General features: G+C 42.1%; 3 protein-coding genes across 4 annotated transcripts in view; all 3 read left to right on the top strand.

Annotated features, from left to right (window-relative positions):
* The first annotated feature begins 181 nt into the window (after window positions 1-181).
* c4h8orf82 (chromosome 4 C8orf82 homolog) lies at window positions 182-4,242 on the top strand. The gene is made up of 4 exons (XM_029499333.1): window positions 182-283; window positions 1,655-1,976; window positions 2,054-2,102; window positions 2,925-4,242. Exons 2-4 carry the CDS (start codon window positions 1,818-1,820, stop codon window positions 3,419-3,421), a joined length of 705 nt encoding a protein of 234 aa, XP_029355193.1. The 5' UTR covers window positions 182-283; window positions 1,655-1,817; the 3' UTR covers window positions 3,422-4,242.
* A 321-nt stretch (window positions 4,243-4,563) lies between these two features.
* On the top strand, window positions 4,564-15,063 carry naprt (nicotinate phosphoribosyltransferase). The gene is made up of 13 exons (XM_029499332.1): window positions 4,564-4,924; window positions 5,944-6,071; window positions 6,172-6,254; window positions 8,991-9,121; window positions 9,260-9,375; window positions 10,054-10,250; window positions 11,466-11,606; window positions 11,717-11,801; window positions 11,880-11,960; window positions 12,333-12,435; window positions 12,546-12,703; window positions 14,041-14,148; window positions 14,296-15,063. Exons 1-13 carry the CDS (start codon window positions 4,678-4,680, stop codon window positions 14,380-14,382), a joined length of 1,665 nt encoding a protein of 554 aa, XP_029355192.1. The 5' UTR covers window positions 4,564-4,677; the 3' UTR covers window positions 14,383-15,063.
* A 1,940-nt stretch (window positions 15,064-17,003) lies between these two features.
* LOC115041672 (1-phosphatidylinositol 4,5-bisphosphate phosphodiesterase gamma-1-like) overlaps window positions 17,004-19,670 on the top strand; it is a 29,023-nt gene continuing 26,356 nt past the window's right edge. The window contains exons 1-2 of one of the 2 annotated variants that reach the window (XM_029499329.1): window positions 17,004-17,640; window positions 17,842-18,269. In XM_029499329.1, the coding sequence (XP_029355189.1) occupies window positions 17,999-18,269 (271 nt within the window). In that variant the 5' untranslated portion in view covers window positions 17,004-17,640; window positions 17,842-17,998. Of the gene's footprint in view, window positions 18,270-19,670 lie in introns of both variants that reach the window. The other variant, XM_029499328.1, reaches the window with a different exon arrangement.

Genomic DNA, 19,670 nt, shown 5'->3' with positions numbered 1-19,670 from the left:
AAAGAAACAAAGATTACTTATTTCAGTTTGTTGCCATATGTAGGAGCTGGAGAGAGATTGTTTTCTTTTGCTTTGTTTTTTTTTTTTTTTTTTTTTTTGGTGATTAGTGAATCAGTCGTTTCTGTTCATGCTGTTTTAGTGGCTTTGGCCTTTTATACAGGCAGCATAGTCTCGCGGGAATGTTGTTGTTTATTAGCTTTTTTTTATCCACACAGAGATTTAAAGGGAGCATTTCTCAGCACAGCACTTCACCCACTGCTTGGTATTCATCAGCCTCCCACATGTGAGTGAAACTGCAAAGCCAAAATGTGTTCTCTAGAGGAGAATATTTAACAAGAGTCATATTACGGATGGATTACCAAACAGGCACAGAGGTCACGTGGTGTTAACTGCATACCTTTTAAGATAATAGAACACGCAAGGTATTTGTGATTTATCCTGTAAATCCTATTTTTAAAAGTACCTTCAACCCCTTGTAACCCAATATTCCTACAGTGGTTTTTCTGTAAGTCAAAGTCGACAAAAAATATATATATTCTCTGCCTGACAGTGGCACAAATAGACACTTTATTTGTAGTGCATAAGGATAATCCTCTTCATGAGGGTTATAACAAAGTGCAAATGTTTCAGAGCCAGTTTCAATACTATTATAACCACTGAGTCACCAACAGTTAATTAGTTTAATTACAGTTTTAAAAGGATTCCCATATAACTCAACACAATTCAATAGCACCATGCCTGGTTCGTTTGGCATTCTTGGAAATTATATGGTCACGATTAATTGAATAATATTTGTGTGCACAACATGAGTTTGTAGTGATTGATACACAATGTAGTTTTTTTTTCCTCCTCATTGCTGGAATTCTACCCACTGCTTTGGCCAACAGTCAATTCTACAAGTATTTCTTGTTAAATCCACAGTAGGAGTCCTCAGTGGCTGAATATCCCCCGCTTCTCTTTTCTTTTCTTTTGGCCAAAAAAACCCTCACAGACTCAAACTGTCAGTCATGTCATTAATTAATTGAGCAAAAGACTGCAGTCCCAATTTCCTTGCGGGTAGTTGAGGGTAAAGTGCCACAACAGCAAATGGTGCAAATTTTAGCTTGCTGAGTTTCATCAGGTCAAGAATATCTGGTTCCACGAGCGCTTTAGTTTTCTGGTGTCACAAACTGGGCAATTGATTTGAATGAAAAATCAGAGAAGTTCTACAGCAGACGGTAAATGGACATGCTGGAGTTACATTTGCTAAACCTTTAAGGACGTGATATGTAAAAACAGACATTAAATAGAACTGAGCCCTCGGGCTAATTGTAATTAATAACCGTAGTTGTAACTCATGTTAAGGAAAACAACGTTCTTTTGATTTCATATTTTTTTATAATGGGGATTATTATATTTTTATATTCTTAATTGCATATAAAATTAATTATAAGTTTAAATTCTGATGAATTTCTAAAATTAATTGTGATATAATGGTGCAACGGGAAAGCAGCTTTTATCCATAAATGAAAAAATGGAACATTGGTGCATTTAAGTAAATATTTTAGTCTTTATTATCTTTGGCTTGACACTGTATGAAAAGGTCCAGCAGGCGGCGGCAGCTCAAAAACCCACCCGGTTGCAACACTGAAACTCTACCGGGTTGTTTCCACAGCTGTATGTTCCGGGTTAACCTAGCAGCCGTAAACAACAACATGAGGACAACGCTTGTGTAACTATCCCCAGCAACAGTGTCTCTCGCCGCGGGACGCCACGTCCTCTCAGTCTCCGTCTTCGCTGCTGGACGTGTTGACCCCGAAACGGGTCCTGGTTCTGTTATGTTGCTCCTCCGGACTGCGGCTCTCGGTTGCAGAGGTCTGCCTGCTCTGCGCTACTTTCCCGCCGGCAATACCAGAACCGTGACTACATACATCCAGGGCCAGAGCCCCGAGCCCCGGATCCGGGAGTATTTCTACTATATCGATCATCAGGGACAGGTGAGACCGGAACACCCCCCACCCCAAACCCCTGATCCTCTTTAGTCCAGCTGCACTCACATGTTGATCTTTTCCAGCTGTTCCTCGATGACACCAAAGTGAAGAACTTTGTCACCTGCTTTAAAGGTATACACACGATCAAACACACACATATATGTTTTAGTTTTAATTGCGTATCCACAATTGAAACCAGTAGTTTCGTGTCCATTACCCCTAGAAATGCCGAAATATGAAAAACTGGTGATCGAAACACCTGCCAAATATCGTAAAAAAAAAAAAAAAAAGTTTCACCCTCTCCTCAGGTGGTTTTTTCAGATGTGCCAAAGAAGAAGTATATCGCAAAAGTGTAATGGAGACACTTGCAAATCGCAATTATACTTTGACGATATATTTAGAAACGTCGCTTTTATTTTCCAGAAAAACTGCAGTGGAAACGCAACTATCGTTGTTTTGGGTCTCAGCCCTGTTTAAACTGTGAGGTCTTTTTGAAGCAGCTGTCCATCCTTGATTTATTTATTTACTTATTTATTTGTAATCTTAATTGAATAATTGAAGCTACAAAAGCTCCATGGAGATTGAAATCAAGCACAGGACAAGGAACAAAAGAACGAAAATAGGGGGATCCATGTGCCCTAAAGAAAACAAAACAAAATACTGCACAACAGTAAATAAAGTGCATCCAGGCTACACAATGAGCAATGCATTTAAAACATCATATAACAAAACAGAGGCACAAAAGGCAAAAAAATAAATAACGATTCCGCATATCCAGGAGTGAGCTGAGAGGAGGAAAGATGTAACTTCAAAGGAAACTTAATGTATGCATTTTGTACACAATAATTAATTCACACAGGATGAATTAAAAGAATAGATTATGAGCAATGTTTGAACAAATCTTACTTGTGATTTTGCTTGTCTGTCCATCATTGCTGTTTCTGTGTTCATCAGATAAACAGTTCCTGGTCTTCTTCTTCAGTCGCCTGCGCTCCAATCAAAGTGGGCGGTATGAGGAGGACTTCCCATTCCTGTCCCTGTGTGGGAGGGAGAGGAACTTCCTGCGCTGTGATGACCAACCTGTGGTCTTCACCCACTTGCTGCAGAACCCCGCAGGGCCTGAGGGGTCCGCCACAGACCGGGAACTGTTGTCATACTGTGGAGGGGCGGAGAAGCTATCTGTCCCGTTCCAACCTGAGGCTCTGTATATGCACCCTGTCAGCGGCCGTGTGTATCATCCCTGCCCGGAGCGCTCAGGGGGGGTCGGCCTGGTCCGCTCGGCTCTGGCAATTGAGCTGAGCTCATTCTTTGTTTACACCCCAGAGCAGGGACAGTCAGGACAGCCTACACATTTTCTGTGGGGAGGACAGAAGCACATCCTGACCAATGAGCTTGCAGGATGTTTCCCTTTGGCAAAGGAAGGCGATGAGCAGCAGCGAGAACTGGAATAATCATAATGAAAAAGGCAACTACTCATTCACACGTGGACGCTTATGCACACAATGTGTTTTTCACTGCTAGAAACAGGAGTTGAAACGTCACCCATCTAATTCAAGATGACAATTCAGATTCCATCTGTTAAATCACATTTCAACAACTTCAAACAATGAAACATCTACTTGCATCCCCTCACCAAAGAGTTATGTTCCTCCCGAGATTTATTTAAACCAGACATCATATTTTGAGTCATGTAAATATGAAATAATCCAATATGTTGCTGGCAAGAAGCAAAGAAAATGCAAATATCTGCAAAAATAAACATATCCAGTCAGATTTATGCTGTGATACCTTGGGTGGGAAGAAGCTGCTGATGATGACAGTCACAAGTTTCACAGTGTGTTGTCACCTTTAAAGACATAAACTCAAAGGGGAATATTGATTAGTGATTGTATAATTAGCCAGCAGTTATTTAGTACATTAGATACACCTGGTTAAATATCAAATGACTAAAAACTCTGTGCACAAAAATAAAGAAATACAGCGACAACAGCAGAAGAGAACTTACATAGATGCACAATGGGACACTGGTTTATTGCATTGGTAGAAAATAAAAATACATTCATGTAACAATATTTATTAATAAGTGATATAAAACACAAGGCATTTGTGGCTTTAAATGTGCTTAGGCAAAATCTAACAAGCCACACACAAGCATTTAGAAATATTAATAAGATGTTGGTGAACTACTTCTGCAATAAATGTGAATCTGTCTCAATGTTTGTTTTGTTATACCAGACTGCTGTCAATAAAAATGTGCCAGCACTTTTCCTCACCCTCTTTGTCCTTTTGTCAATTTGAAGGTACATGCACTTTAATTATGGCGAACATGTCATGTCATTTTCATTTAGATTATGTTAAACGTTACATGTTCAATAAATATGTAGCTGATGGCTTCTTACACATTTTACACTCAGCCTTATCAACCAATTACCCGCCTATTATTTATTAATTCTTTTTTTCGTGTATGTGTGGTGTGTGTGTGTTTTTGTTTTTTTTTTTTTGTCTGGCCACAACATCTGGAGTAGATGAATCTGACGGCGCCCTGAGAGCGAGGCTGCAGCGCCTTGTCCTGCCTCCGGGGCTATTCGTCACGAGGCCCCACTCCGGTTCTGCCTCCACCCAGTCGGTGCAAGCTCCGCGGGGTTCGAAGGACTTCAAGTCCCAGAGATCTCGGCAGCAGTGAAGCTGGAGCCAGGCCTCAGTAAGCATGGAAGCGCATTCTGGCAGCACAGACGGGCTCCATGAGCGGTCAATCCGGGAGCGGGTCCCCCCACTGCTCACCGACATGTACCAGTTCACCATGGCGTACGCGTACTGGCGGGCTGGCCGGCACCAGGAGCCCGCCGTGTTCGAACTCTTCTTCAGGGACAATCCGTTCGGCGGCGGCTTCTCGCTGTTCGCCGGTCTGCACGACTGCCAGCTCTTCCTGCGAAGCTTTCGCTTCACGGACGAAGGTGAGAAAATGCATCCACATCAAAATCAACACCAACAGGAGCCAACGGCATGAGGTGGCTTTAAAGAAGCTGCAGTTATTCACCCGATCGGCGCGACTCTTCACTCCGCAAAACTTTTTACGCAAACCGGCCTGGTTGCGCAACAAAGTGAGAGAGTTTCAGGGCTCAGAGCTTGACCCTTGAGCACAGGAAAAATCTGTGAACCAGAGCCGAGAGCAGGTGGTCTCCAGCAAAGTGGTCCTGAAATCAGCTTTCCTGCGCCTGTTTAGAAGTTAAGACCAAAGACGTGAACATAATGCACCTCTAGAGTTGTGGAACAGCACCGTCCTCCGTATGACTGGGTGGATTTTATGATGAAGCAGCATTTCCACCTTTGATTCTCTGAGAGAAACTCACAGTTTTCAACATCATATCTTTTCTATGTTAAATCCGAACCCAGCTCACTAAACCAACAACTAAAATTGAACTAAGGGAAGGGAAGTGAGCAACAAGACACCCCCACTGTGAAATACAATTAGCTCTGTCAAGTCTAAAATTGCATGAGACTAGACCGATTTACTCTCAACTAGAAGACATATGTCCCTATGTTTCAGTTAACAAGTGTGAAATAAGTATTCACACATTACAGCTGTTTTTAAAGCTAAAGCAAGATTAAGGCATTTACTTAAAAAATGATTAGCTGTGTAAATTGGATTATTGGATTATTACTGTAATTAGTTGAGTTTTACTTGCAGCTGAGCAGTTCTTGAACAAATGATCATATTTTATGAAATGAAGCATGCTTTGTAGATCAAATATTAATCTCTGTCAGATGTACCGAAAGTGTATAGATTTAGCTAAATTATCGTAATTGTGTGCATGTGTGAGATTGTGCTTGGTCGGAACATGTGAGACAGACAGGGAGGGGACATGAAGGTCATGTGCTTGTGTAAGAGCACGAGTGGTGAGTTTGAGGTGGAAGGATGTTTCACTATCTGCGTTCCAGCTGTTGCATTAACATTGTGTCTTGATGGCTCCAGATGTGGAGTTCCTGCGCTCCGTCCTGCCTCCGGCCACCGACCCCGCCTTCTTCCAGTTCCTGCGAGGCCTGGACTGCTCAGATGTCACGCTGCGCTCTGTCCCAGAGGGCACTGTTGTATTTGCCAGGGTGAGCTCCGGGGTAGGCCTGATGGTTAAAAAAGAGGGGCAAAGGTCACAGTCAAGGTTAGAGTGTCTAATTTGTGCTGCATGTCTGAAAACCTCTGTAGGTGCCTCTGATGGAGGTGACAGGCCCGCTGGCTGTGGTTCAGCTGCTGGAGACCAGTCTACTTTGTCTGGTTAACTATGCCAGGTGAAAACACAGACACATTCTCTAAACTGCTGTTAATCATCAGACAGTATGTGTATATTTGTAGCACTCCGATCATGTATACTTTCTGTATTTTATACAGTGCAATTTTTCTCTTTCCTTTGTAATGTCCACATCATTCAACTTTAAATGACAAAAACAATCTAAAAAACAAATCCAAAATATTAATTAACATTGATGCCCGTAACAGAAAGTTGGAAGAGCTGGAACCAGCTTTATTTATTCCTTTTGCTCGTTAGATATTATATTTAAGGAATATTTTCCTCCTTTAGTCATTTGCTCAGTGAACTGAACAGTCATGTTAGGATTGTTTGGCTACATCCAAACATACATCCATCTTCATACACCTCCTCCTACTGTTCCCACTGAATCAGATGCTGATTGTAATTAGTTCTTATCTTATTTTAAATGAAATGAGGAGTCAGTCCGAGCCTCAATTATACCCAGTGCCTCTTTTAATAATGCTTTTTATTCACAAAAGAACGTTTTAAGCCAATTTCACCCAATAACGCTCGGATCCCATGTGATGTGATCCCATCTAGGTTTTTAACTCACGTAATTGACTGTGTTGGGCCTATCCTGATTTCTATTTTTAACAGCTAGCTGGCTACTGGTTGTGTCCCTGTGATTATTTTAAAACCGCATGTGTGAGCTCTCTTTTGAAAAAACCTGGTCTAAATCCTTTCTTGTATCATAATTTAAAACATGTCTCCAAACTACCTTTTTATATAAAAAATGTTTGAAAAAGAAGGTCTCAACAGCTTTTAGCAGCTCCAGAGGAAAAAAACATTATTTTTGATAAAGAGTCTGGTTTCCGAAAGAACCACAGCACAAGAATGGCCCTAATTTAAAGTGATATTGGCTTGTGTTCAGTCCTGGTACTTCTGGATCTCAGTGCTGCATTTCACACAATTGATTGCAAGATTCTTTTAAATAGACTGAGGCGACTGAAGACTGAGGTAGGAGTGTCAGGTACAACTATTGAGTGGTTTTATTCATACCTTTCAAATCAAAAGTTTTGTGTTGCAGCAAATAACCACGTCTTCCTTTTCATTGTTGAAGTACGGCATGCCCCAGGGGTCCGTTTTGGGACCAATTTTATTTTCACTGGACATGCTTCCCCACAGGCGCATAATACAAAATAAAGTGTCGTGGGGTGGTTTTCATTTTCATGCTGATGACACACAGCTTTACCTGCCCGTGAATGCCACTGATCCTGGGAAGTTGAGTGCTTTATTAGAATGTATCACTGCCATAAAAAAAAATTGGATGTCTTTCTCCAACGGAATAACAATAAAACTTAGGTAATGGTAACTGGATCCTAACAGATGACTTCACAAAGTCTATCATCTGCTGGGCTGATGGCTTCAAACTTTTCACTAAAAACCTTAGCATCTGGTTTGATAACAACCTGAATTTTGAACGGCACGCCACAGACTTGTACAGTCCTGCTTTTATCATCTTAGAAACATTTCAAAGATTCAATATTTTATGACATGTAAAGACAATGAAACAATTTTACATGCTTTTATTTCATCACGACTACATTACCGTAACAGTCTTTTGACTTGTCCTGATCAGAAATCCCTGGACAGACTCCAGTCAGTGCAGAACTCTGCTGCCAGGCTTTTAACAGAACTAAGAAGCATGATGACATTGCGCCTGTCTTAGGTTCTCTCTTGATTTTAAGATTTTACTGATTACTTTTAAAGCACCCAATGGTCTTGGCCCTGCATATATCGCTGACCTTTTCACTCCTTACTCTCCCACTCACACATTGTGATCATCTGGTGAAGGTCTTTTAGTTGTCTCTGGGACATTACTGAAGACAAAAGGGGACAAAGCACTCAGTTCGCTCCCCAAGTCTGTGGAACAACTTGTCTGAGGATATCAGATCAGCTTCATAGGTTTTAAATCTCTCCTTAAAATTTATTTTTATTGGAGAGCTTTTCCTGATTTTATCTAATTGTATATCTTTTATTGGTTGTCCGTTTGCTGTACAGCACTTTGTAACAGTTTTGAAGTTTATTATAATTTTTATTCTCTTTGGACTGTCGGTGGAGGCTGAAGAACCTTGAAAGAACCCACATAGGGAAAATGCTAACTCCTTTCCTTTATCTCAACAGACCTTACCTTTTGTCAAAGTGTAGTTGCAAATAACAAATTGTTCTTAACCTGTTTGGCCTCATCAAATAAAGGTTAAATAATAATAGTAATTAAAAGAAATTAACAGAAGGGCCTCTGTCTGTGTGCAAACAAACTTGGTGCAAAAGTCCATTTGAGATTCAAAACCGTAGAAAATAGGAAACAATTAAATTATGTATAAAAGTGTGTTCATGCTAGTGGTTGCAAATGTCCAGTAAATGTAATACTTACTTTCAATATGTAATGGTTTCTATTTTATAAGATTTTCAAACAGACACACAGCAGCAATATAGACTGTAAAATTTAGATACAAAATTAAAAAAAACAAATTATAATTTGATAAATCAATTAAGGAAAAGTGTGCACTACATCGTGGCCTTGGCTCCATTTCCATCCCCTGCTGTGTCTTTGACCTCTGCATTTTGAAACTGGTGGTCTCTGCTATATTTTTCAGTGGTTTCTACCAACAGTTGGCCAGCCATGGCTGCAGATTTTATGTCTACCATATAATACTGTGCACTTTTATTTTGTCAGAGGTTATGAAACAGCAGATTCTCTTCCTTCCTCCGACAGTCTTGTGTGTAGTAACGCTGCCCGTTTTCGACTGGCGGCCGGCCCCAGGAGAAGGCTGTTGGAGATGGGCCTCCGACGAGCCCAGGGACCAGACGGAGGCCTCACCGCCTCACGATACACACACATCGGGGGTGAGTGTCGCCGAACCTGCCAGATGTGTTCACAAAGTTTTTATGTATGGATTCTGTACAGCTACATGTTTGCGGTTTTGATTCATCACAGTCCTGTGATGACACACACACACTCTGATACTGGACTCTGTACCCCAGGGTTTGATCTCACCAGTAATGTTCAAGCTGGATTCCTGTTCGGGATCCCCGTCGCAGGGACCATGGCTCACTCATATGTCACCTCCTTTACCTGCCTGAAGGAGGTGTGGCCACAGGTGAAGTGTTAATCTCTACAAAGATTGTGCGCCGACATGACTGCTACTCATTATCCAAAGCAAATCGTAAGTTTGTAAGTTTATTTTCTGCAGTGAACATTTTCCATACTTTATTTCTCTAGCAGCTGTGTTGTAATATTATAGTCAGAGGATTAGTAGCACAGGAATGCAGCCATGCAGACCAATATGAAGGAATCTGAACATTAAATTCAAGTTATACACAGTGAGGAGCATGAGTGAGTGTATCTGTAGTGTCATGTAACTCTGGAACAAACAAACATGACAAAAAGATATAACTATTTTGAAAGGAAAAAATGTTAAAATTTGCTACTGCTCTTATTCTTAGTGGAAATATTTGAGTGTTGTTGGTTCAGTGGAAAAATGCAGTTGAAAATGTCAGCGGTTGTGATATTTTTCACAAACAATTGATGGATTGAAAATCAATTAGTCAGTTGAAGTGCTTGTCATATATTATGGCCATAAATCACTTTAGGATTGAGAAGAGAAGCGTGTGTTTACAACAGTGAAGAAAAGAGCTATTGGTGTTGTCACTCAGACACTCAACATTTAGCGCTCACATCATGGTGAAACCAAACACACATTTCCACTTTGTGGATAATAAACCCAGACCAGAGAGGTGTAGTTGATGATATGTCCCCTGGCATTTGTCCCATTCAGACTCTGGTGGCCATGACCGGGAACCCTGACCCAGTGGACTTCATTTCTCTTACAAAGGGCTGGCTGAGCCGTGTTTGTGACCTCCTGGGAGCAGAGCCAAGGAAGGTCAGGGAGGGCGAGCTGGCCGCCTTCCTGTCCTACGCCATTGCCTACCCTCATAACTTCTTGGCTGTGATCGATAGCTACAGTGTTGGCCGGTAACTACTGACATTAAGCCCCCCAAAGTGGAACTATATTTTGGATATTCTCTAGGTTGCACATCACACAAATTCATCCACCCACAATTTTTTGTTTTTCTGCTAATCAGACATGATAGCGCATATGAAATAAATGTGTTATATGATTAGTTAAAAACAAAAAAGATTACACCCTCAAATCTAAAGTTTTGCCTATAAAAAGTATTCAGTTTCCCCTTTTGTTGCTTTTATCAATGAAATAATGGTCAATATAATTTGGCTTGATGAGAATTTACACACAAAAGCTTCTTTCATATCAAAGTGAAAACAGATTTTTACAAACTACTGTCAATTAGTAAAAAATATATAGTGTAAAATTTGTGTTTGCATAAATATACACTCCTTTTAAACTGACCGACCTAATTCAACATAGGTCCAGCTAGTTGATGTCACAGTTAGTGGAATGGAGATCGTCAGAGTGCAGTTGATGTGTGTCCAGTGACTGTAGTGAGAGCACCGGTGTGAATTTGTGTAGTAACTAATCTCATGCAATGTAATTTCCCATCAGTGCCTCCAAAATTTACTTGGTAGACATATTATAAGGCAAGAGTACTTTTAACGAGGGCTGTAACTAATTAAAATGCCCACATTTAAATTTTTTTTCATTCGAAGTGTTATGATATCAATAAGAAAGAAAAAATGTGGCTTTAAGAAGCAAAAACCATCTTAGTAGTTTTACTTCTCCTCTCTCAGGCATCTCTTTGGAGCTTATGTAGCAACAGATCTGTCAGCCAATCAGAGGAAAGGAAATGAGCTTGTCTTTCTCACTCACTCATCTTCATCTGCTTTGTCCGTATCTGGGTCGCAGGGCTGCTGGAGCCAATCCTAGCGAGGGGCGGCATACACCCTGGACACAAACAACCACTCACGCTCGCATTCACACCTACGGTCAATGTAACGTCACCAGTTAACCTATACATGCATGTCTTTGGACAGTGGGAGGAAACCCACGCAGACACGGGGAGAACATGCAAACTCTGCACAGAAAGGACCCAGGCCGGGAACCAAACCCGTGACCTTCCTATTGTGGGCGACAGCGCTAACCACTATGCCGCCGCGCTGCCCCTTGTCTTTCTCTGACTTGGAAAATAGTACAAAAAAGTAAAAAAAAATCTCTTCTGTCTTCATTGCCTCTATTTCAGACTCACTGTAATCTGTATGTGTGTCTGTTTTCAGTAGTGGCCTGTTAAACTTCAGTGCCGTGGCACTGGCACTGTGTGAACTGGGCTACAGGCCAGTGGGGGTCCGTCTTGACAGCGGGGACCTTTGTAGGCAGTCGCTTGATGTCCGCCACGTTTTTAGACTCTGCAGCGAGCAGTGAGTTAGGTGCAAAGACAAAATGGGCATCAGTATTTCCCAGAGAGACTTTATTTTTTTCCCCCACAGGTCTGCACTGGTTTAATTCTCTTTTGCCAATTTTTTTGCAGTTTCTCCATTCCAGCCTTTGACTCACTGATCATTGTTGGGACCAATAACATATCAGAGCAAAGCATGGCTGAGCTCAACAAGAAGGTACATTGAAAATAAATGTTTTATTGTCTCTTGTCACCTCTGTCCTCATCACTTACAGTCTAAGTGCGATTGTTTCAGGAGAATGAGATCGATGTGGTTGGTGTTGGGACACATCTGGTCACCTGCACAAGACAACCATCGCTGGGCTGTGTCTATAAGGTGATGTGACAAAAGCAAAAATGTGCACAGAAAAACACTGAATAATCACCACCTCACTATCATGGTGGTGCTTATTATAATTAATAATAAAAAAATCATTATCTTTTCAATTCCAAATATAAAAATAACTATTTCACTGTTTCAATTTTGTTTTTAATCCGTTGAACTGGTCATGAGCAGTGACAACTGCTTTATTTTATTCTTTTCTGTTGTTATTAATTCTGCCTTATTCCATTCAATTTTATTATGTTGTGTTTTACTGTACATGTTTCTACTCTGCCCTATTCTATTGAAAAGCCATAGACTAATTTCTTTTGTCATTTAAATATAAATCATACACATTTTTTCTCTGCTTACATTCCTGTGTGTTAGTTGGTGGAGGTGAGGGGAAGGCCCAGGATGAAGATCAGCGAAGACCCAGAGAAGAGCACGGTACCTGGGAGGAAAACTGTTTACCGGCTAGTAGATGCTGAGGGTGAGTGTCGGCGTGTAGCAGCCAATTCAGCACATTTGTTTCTGCTGTGTAAAGGACATCAGAGCTGCTGGACTGCGGCCAAACAGTGTCGCCTTTTGTCACCTCTGCAGGTCAGCCTTTTCTGGACCTTGTGTGCCTGGCGGTGGAGCCTCCACCTGAGGCGGGAGTTCCTCTCACCTGCTTCCCTCTGGGCTGTGAAAGCCCCAGTACCTCAGTCACTCCAGCTCAGGTTACCTGTCTGTGTCAAGAAGTGTTTACCAAAGGGCAGGTGAGGACAGACTTTGTGGCATAGCCCACATTTGTTGACTGCCTGCCATTTTCTGATGCTGTCATCAAATTTGGGTCATGCTGGGGTACCAAACAGTCTGCCTTTGGGCCAGAAGCAGACGGGCAGCAATGCCCAGCATGCAAAAATCAGCAATTGGTGTCTTCAAATTGCTCAAGAGGAAAAAAAGGTCTCAGAGTCTTCAAAGTCTGATTTGAATTATGTTTATTAAAAATACAGCAAGTATTTTCTGACCCTGTGGTCAGAATACACACTGACTAACAGTTCTCAACTACCTGCTTATACATCCCAGAGGCCCCTCCTGTGCTTCTCAGAGGCCACAACCCATTCTTACTTTTAAAATTTCAGTTTGAGCTGGTCTGCCACCATTAAAGTCAGTTTTTCATGAATTTATGACTTTGGGAATTTTTTGTGATCTAATCATGGCAAAAGTTACTTTCACAAACATCACAACCACTGCACTGTACTGTTGTGCCTGTTACTGGCCACCTGGCTCTCTCATTCTCTACTTCTCTACCAATTTTGTGTCCTGTGTATTTCCAATACACCGATTTCTGGGTTGTGGCCTCCTTGAATCTACCAGTTTATCTGTTTTCCAGTGTGATACAACATAGTACCAGTGTTTACACACACAATGTGTAACATATTATTTGACTTAAGAATCTTAAGTCAAAAAACTTGTGTGGGTATCTGGATAAAAGAGAGTGTGTTTAAATTGCAGCTACGTGTAGAATTTAGGTCACTGTATGTGTTTCAAAAAGACGTGCTACAAAACACGTATAGGAGCTGAGGGCTGTTCATTAGACTTAGCGAACCTTATGTAACTGCTAATAATTTGGGAGCTTGATTCCCCTGAATGAATGATCACTCGATGAATTTCAGTTTTAGTTCTGCTCCCCAGCAGAACCTCTCTACCCCCTTCTGGACTATTACAGAAATACACCCACCTAGTTCAGAATTTGGATTACAGAAAATCACTCTTTGTCTTCATTTTGAAACATTTGAAAGAATGTAATTGTGGGAAAGGTAAGGATGCAGAAGAGGGACAGAGGATTTTTTTGTGTGTGTGTGTTTCACATAAAAAGTAGTAAAGGCCCAAATACAAGCGTTGGGATCCAATCAGTATTCATAAGTGAATCTGGTGTTAAGGTTCACCAATGTTTTTTTTTTTTTTTTTTTTTTTTTTACATCTATGATCCATGGAAAACCTGCCAAAGAGGACTCACACATAACAAACACAGATACAATCATTGTTTACAGAAAGAGATAGCACAGTGGAGGAGTTTGCTCTTTATGAATTTCTCTCCCACATTTTTTAGATCACACACCCCCCATCCAGTGCGGCAGAAACTAGAGCAAAGGTCCAGCACTCCCTCCAGACTCTGCACCCTCGACATAAGAGACTGAATGAGCCAGTCTCTTACACTGTGAGTCTCAGTCAAATCTGTGCTGAATGCAAAGCACAACAGTGGCAACTCTGTGACACACACACACACATACAAAACATGAATTACAACATGAATTGTTTGCTTCCTTGATATCTTCACCTTGTCTTTGTCCTGCTCCCTCACCAGGTGGCGCTGTCAGAGAAACTCTACAACCTGGTCACAGAGATACAAAGAGGGAGCTCCAACAGCAGCAACTTCCTCTTAGCTAACTAAAGACAATTGTACACAACTGCTCTGTTATCATCCCACCTTTTTGTCTTTTTATTGACACTATGTTCTAAAGTTCCTGACAGCAAAAGGAGCAAAGAGCACTGTGCTAACCCCAAACCTTTGAAATACAGGAAGGCACTCTGTCATTGCCCATGTTGTTCAGATCTGGCGTAGCTGGTTCAAACTTTTTCTTTTCTCTGATCCACAAGGAAACAAATACTCACAATGAACAACACTTGTGTATTTTAACCACAAACTCACACAAGACAAAAACTAAAAGTTATTCTTCAATAATAATTGGACCAGAGGACAACGACTGTTAGCCTGAGCCTTGACCTGCATTTTATGGCCATCTTCTGGGGATGGTGTTTGCTGATTTGTTGTGGAAACATCAAACTTTGAGTTAAATCCACTGAAGAAGGCAATGAGAGGCAACTGAGCACTTAGCTAAAAGCAAGAATGTGGACCTTAAGATGTTTGTTGTTGAAATTATTGGCAAAAATTAAAATCTGTGATTCAAACGTTTTTGTTTACCTTATGTAAAATTACAGCTTTATACCTTGATCACTGACTTTTTGGATCAAAGGACGCTGACTGTGGCTGAAGAGTGAAGCCAATGCTGAAGTCCCTTAAGTGAAACTCAGATTGTATTGAAGTTTATGTGAAAATTTCACTCGTGATTTATTAGCTAAGTAAAGGTTTTCATAATGAGTTTATGGTCTCAGTCTCAGTCTCAGTCTCAGTTTCAAGTCTTTCAAGTCTGATTTTAAATGATGGCCCAATTTAGAGGAAAATAGACCAAAAAGCAGCAGTCACTGTGTGACTGACAGCTGTACCACTCAATTATGATAGAGTGAGTCAGATCCACCTTCTCATCCAAATATGGTTTCTTCTGATTTGCCCAAGGGAAGAATTAGTAGGGTGAAAAATATTGGCCCAACTACAGAACTCTGTGGGACTCCATGATTAACTCAAGTGTGTGAGATTGCTAACATGATATCTGTCTGATAAGTATGAGTCGAACCAGCTTAGTGCAGTTCCTCTGATCACAATTTCAAGTTTTTGATATAGAATATTATGGTCAATGTTGTCAAATGCAGCACGGAGATCTCAGAGGAGAAGTATGGAGGCCAATTCATGGTCTGACGTCACTAGATGTCATTGGTAACTTTTACCAGTGCTGTTTGTGTAAACCTGACAGAAACTCTGCAAACAAACCAGGCAATATCCAATTAAAGTGAAACATTAAAAGATTAAATGCAATGGAGATAATTATAATAATGTTAATGTGTAGATGTAAATAGGTAATTCTTTAGATAATTCACTGTAAATCATAAAGGTTATTGAACTGCCCTACATATTAAATGGGCCACCCCCCCCCCCACCAGCCACCTTCCTGCTGCAGGATGTGTGCAAAGCGTTTTCTTGCATTTTGATTGGCTGTCGGGTGACCAGTGGTAGTAGAAACACAGATACTCCCTGTGGGACATATGGATCTGATTAGACATGGAAACGCTGTGATATCCATGACTCCCCCATCTCAGTGTACCTCACAACACACTCACACACTCCACACATGGGTTTATGTGTGTACTTTTTTTCTTTTCTTTTCTTTTTTTTTTGTGACATGTCTCTAACGGAGGCACATGCCATATTAATCAGTGTCAAAGAAAAGCAAAAGAGAAAATGAAACTGATGGAAAAGTGGGCTATGTCACACATTTTGAGTCATACAACAGGATCACATGTTCACAGATCAGATTGACAAGCCAATCTTCCATAACAACGATTGAGAAGTTACACTGGATATGTTTTGTATCTGGGACCGAAGGCATCTTAGTGTTTAAAGGAAATTTTGGAACCTAACCAACTGCTCAGTGTATCTAACACCCGGATCCAAATGATCTGACCAAACCTCATTCCCATGCACAATGTAGGGAGGCTCCAATTTCAGTTTTTCAATTCCAGCACAGAGTTTTTATTCTTTAGTCTCTATAGCGCATGATAGAATCTCTCCCTCTTCATATGGTGTGAGCTTTCCCGTCACTACTTTTGCCTAATCGGGCCACGTCTTATTCATTCATCACATTTACTTTCTTCTCCAAAAATAAATAGAGAGATAGAATTAAAGCCTCATGAAGTTGTTTTACATGCAAAATTGCTAAATTTTAAGAAACTTTACCATATGCCCAATGACTATCTCCTTAACTGAGCGTTTGCATGTCAGTCTAGCCTGAGGTACACTTTGCTCATCTGATTGTGATGATGCGATGATGGTGCTTTGAATAAGATGGAGGTGTAGACTTTCATTTTTGTAAGTGTAATTAAGCCAAAGGAAGGACATTTTTAATCAGCTTTATATCCTGCTAAAAAAAAGTGCCCTTTTAAGTCGCTCTGACTTGATGACCTGATCTTCACCTGACCTCTGCAACTTGAACCCCAATTGACCTCCAGAATCAAGCCAACACCCACAGTGTCAAAGTGCAGGGAGGAGGAGGAGTAAAGCGGTTTCTCCTCCTCCACAGCCGCCTGCAGGTCTCCTGGAGGCCCACGGAGGTCGCTCTGCTCTCTGCCGCCTTTCCTTCTCCGGCTCTCCGCTCGCCTCATCTTCTCCTCGGATACACTACAGCCGCACGGAGAGGAGGGGGGGGGCGGAATCTGATCAAGCTTTTCCGGTCTGCTAGACCTAATTTCCTCCCAAGACCTCTGGCGTTGGAGCTGAAGGGACGCGCAGGCAGAGGGAGAGAGAGAGAGCCTGTGCCAGGAGAAACTGGGGCAGTCGGTGCGTACTAGCTCAGCCCCGCACGCCTTTGCACGGTCACTCTGCGGAGGATAATGCGTCCTGTCGGTGGTGCGGTGCGCCCGGGGAGGAGGAGAGAGTGAGGGCGGAGCAGAACGGAACGGGTCGGCGGATGGGAGCGCTCGCGGTTCTCTCCGCGGCCGCTCCGTGCTCCTCCATCCGCGCGTCTCTCCGTCCCCCCGTGAAGCCTCCATCGAACGCGTCTCCTCTCCGTCGCCCCTGCAGAACCCACCCCCGAGGTATATGTCCGAGTCTTCATTACATAACTCGGCGTCTCTGACTCCGGTTTCCCACGGCCGGCTGTGAGGAGAAGAACCACGTCCCGTTTACGTCCACGTCCAAGCAGCATTTGTGCTGCCTGCTTTCTGCTGTCGTGGACCGGAGGGACAAGGAGGAGGACACACTGAGGGAGGAAACCTGAGTCCAGCGGGGATGAGAACTCAGCCCGAGTGGATTTCACTGGTGAGCTGCCAGAAGCATCTGGAAAGGATAACAGAGGGATACACTCCCCCCCTTCAGAGACCAGAGGATAATTCACATCTCAGACATTTCACTGCTTCATTTCTGTGCCTGCTGAGCGCTTAGCCTGTGGTATTAATGTGAAATTAGTTTAATCACACTGGCACTTCAACGTCCTTTCCTCTTCTGGGTGGCGCACTTTAGGTTTAAAACCAGGTTTCTTGGCACCTGTGTGTTTGGACATGTTGGACGGCTGTGACCCTGGTCTGCACTATACTTGATCCAAGGACAACAATCACCTTCAAGAAACCCTTGCCTGACTAGTAATCCCACACGCGGCCCTTGCAGCTATGCAGTGAAGATGTGTGCTGCTAGGTTCAGTAGCGGCCTTAATGGCTGTGCCGAGGAGGCTGTTGGTGGTGCCGCAGGGGCTGCTGGTCCGGTTGTGGCCTCCAGGATGCTGGACTGGACAGAGGCAGGTCCACGCATCCTCCATAGCCTAGAGATAGGCACGGTGATGACCATCTTCTACCAGAAGAAGTCCCAGCGCCCTGAGAGGAGGACATTCCAGATAAGACAGGACACACGGCAGATTGTGTGGAGCCGTAGCCCTGACAAGATAGAAGGAGAGAGTGAGTATTTCTGTTCAGACGTTGGTGGTTCACTGAGAGGGGCTCCTGGGCTCAGATCTCCTGACTTCTAGGGACCCCCAGGCCTGCACCATAGTCCCTGTCTATACTCCCCTCAGATAACAATTTCACAGAGTTCAGTCAGAAGTAGGTACGGAGCCTGATTTATGCTGATCTGGATCCAGCCTCAAAAGGTCGAGTTCAGAGACAATTTAATAAAATGCAGGAATTTTGGTCAAATAATATTGATCTTTCATGGTTTCCTTCCTTCTCTACATTATGCTTGAGTATTTAATATAATATCAGTGCAGAGGATCGTCAATATGGATCTGCTGAAACTCCAGAGATCCAAATTACTACGATGAGATACAAAATGGCTACAGAGTGACACAAAATGATGAGACTCAAACGCAAAGAGCCTGGAAACAGCTTCGACCAAAAAAACACACTTAATCACAAAAGGAGGCAAAATGACTTGAAGTGATTCTAATGAGACACAACAGAGGGAGGCGTTAACATATCTGTACTCATGGTCTATGTCCAGGTACAAAAACTACACATGGCTATCAGAAGATGCTGAAATGTCATCAGCATCGCAGGTATCAGAGAACGCGCTGACAAACACAGAACCACAACATCAGGGAATGTTTCTCCCTCCGCACCAACACGTTTTTTTAACTGATCCTGTGACCTTTACAATAAATGTCAAATCCTGCCCCTGTCAGTCATTTAATGATGATGTCATTAAATGCATTAAATGCATTAAATGCCGTCATTAGATGCTTTGAAATGTGAAGACAGAGGCAAAGAAAGCAAAAGTGGGTATCAAGTTTTTACCCTTTTTTTTGGCTTGAAAAGAGAATCTGTAAGTGATGATACAGTGACAGCATCCAATCAGTCTTTAACCAGATGGCTCTTTATTTACAATATTTTTATTTTATTCAGGCTAATTTTTTACAAAGAAATAATACAGCTGATGTTGGTGAAAACATGTAGATTTGTCAAAGGTTTTCAAAATGACATTAACTCAAGATCCAGTCATGGGGCGCTCTTGACTGTTCACCATGGTCTTCAGCCATGTTTTGAACTTCCACTCTGCAGTCACATGATGAGATCCATGCTGTCTCCATGCAAACTGAGCAGATGGCATTGTGATGAAAAACTGAAAGGGTGTGGTTGAAAGGTCAGGACAAGAACAAATACTAATTCGCTTCATGCTCAAAACTAGGAAGGCAGAGATGAAGAGCACACCTCCACCAAAGCCAGTGGTGAACAACAGAAATCAAACATCTAACAGAGAGAGGTTTAAATTCATACTAGATGCGAATCTGCCACCAAAGTTGGTGGGCTCCGCGCTGGATTTGTATCGCACAACCTCAGTTCGATCTTAAAACAGCTCAGTAC

The sequence above is a fragment of the Echeneis naucrates genome, chromosome 4, assembly GCF_900963305.1.
Source record: "Echeneis naucrates chromosome 4, fEcheNa1.1, whole genome shotgun sequence".
NCBI classification, from domain to species: domain Eukaryota; kingdom Metazoa; phylum Chordata; class Actinopteri; order Carangiformes; family Echeneidae; genus Echeneis; species Echeneis naucrates.
Note: the sequence above shows the minus strand (reverse complement) of the source record. Positions and strands in the feature narration are given on the sequence as shown.

Excerpts from the sequence above, each read along its gene's own strand:
- naprt (XM_029499332.1), top strand. The coding sequence starts at position 4,678 with ATGGAAGCGCATTCTGGCAGCACAGACGGGCTCCATGAGCGGTCAATC. Across the intron at positions 9,376-10,053 it reads TGAAGGAGGTGTGGCCACAG|ACTCTGGTGGCCATGACCGG; the intron begins GTGAAGTGTTAA and ends TGTCCCATTCAG. Across the intron at positions 12,704-14,040 it reads AAGTGTTTACCAAAGGGCAG|ATCACACACCCCCCATCCAG; the intron begins GTGAGGACAGAC and ends CACATTTTTTAG.
- c4h8orf82 (XM_029499333.1), top strand. The coding sequence starts at position 1,818 with ATGTTGCTCCTCCGGACTGCGGCTCTCGGTTGCAGAGGTCTGCCTGCT. Across the intron at positions 1,977-2,053 it reads ATATCGATCATCAGGGACAG|CTGTTCCTCGATGACACCAA; the intron begins GTGAGACCGGAA and ends GATCTTTTCCAG. Across the intron at positions 2,103-2,924 it reads CTTTGTCACCTGCTTTAAAG|ATAAACAGTTCCTGGTCTTC; the intron begins GTATACACACGA and ends TGTGTTCATCAG.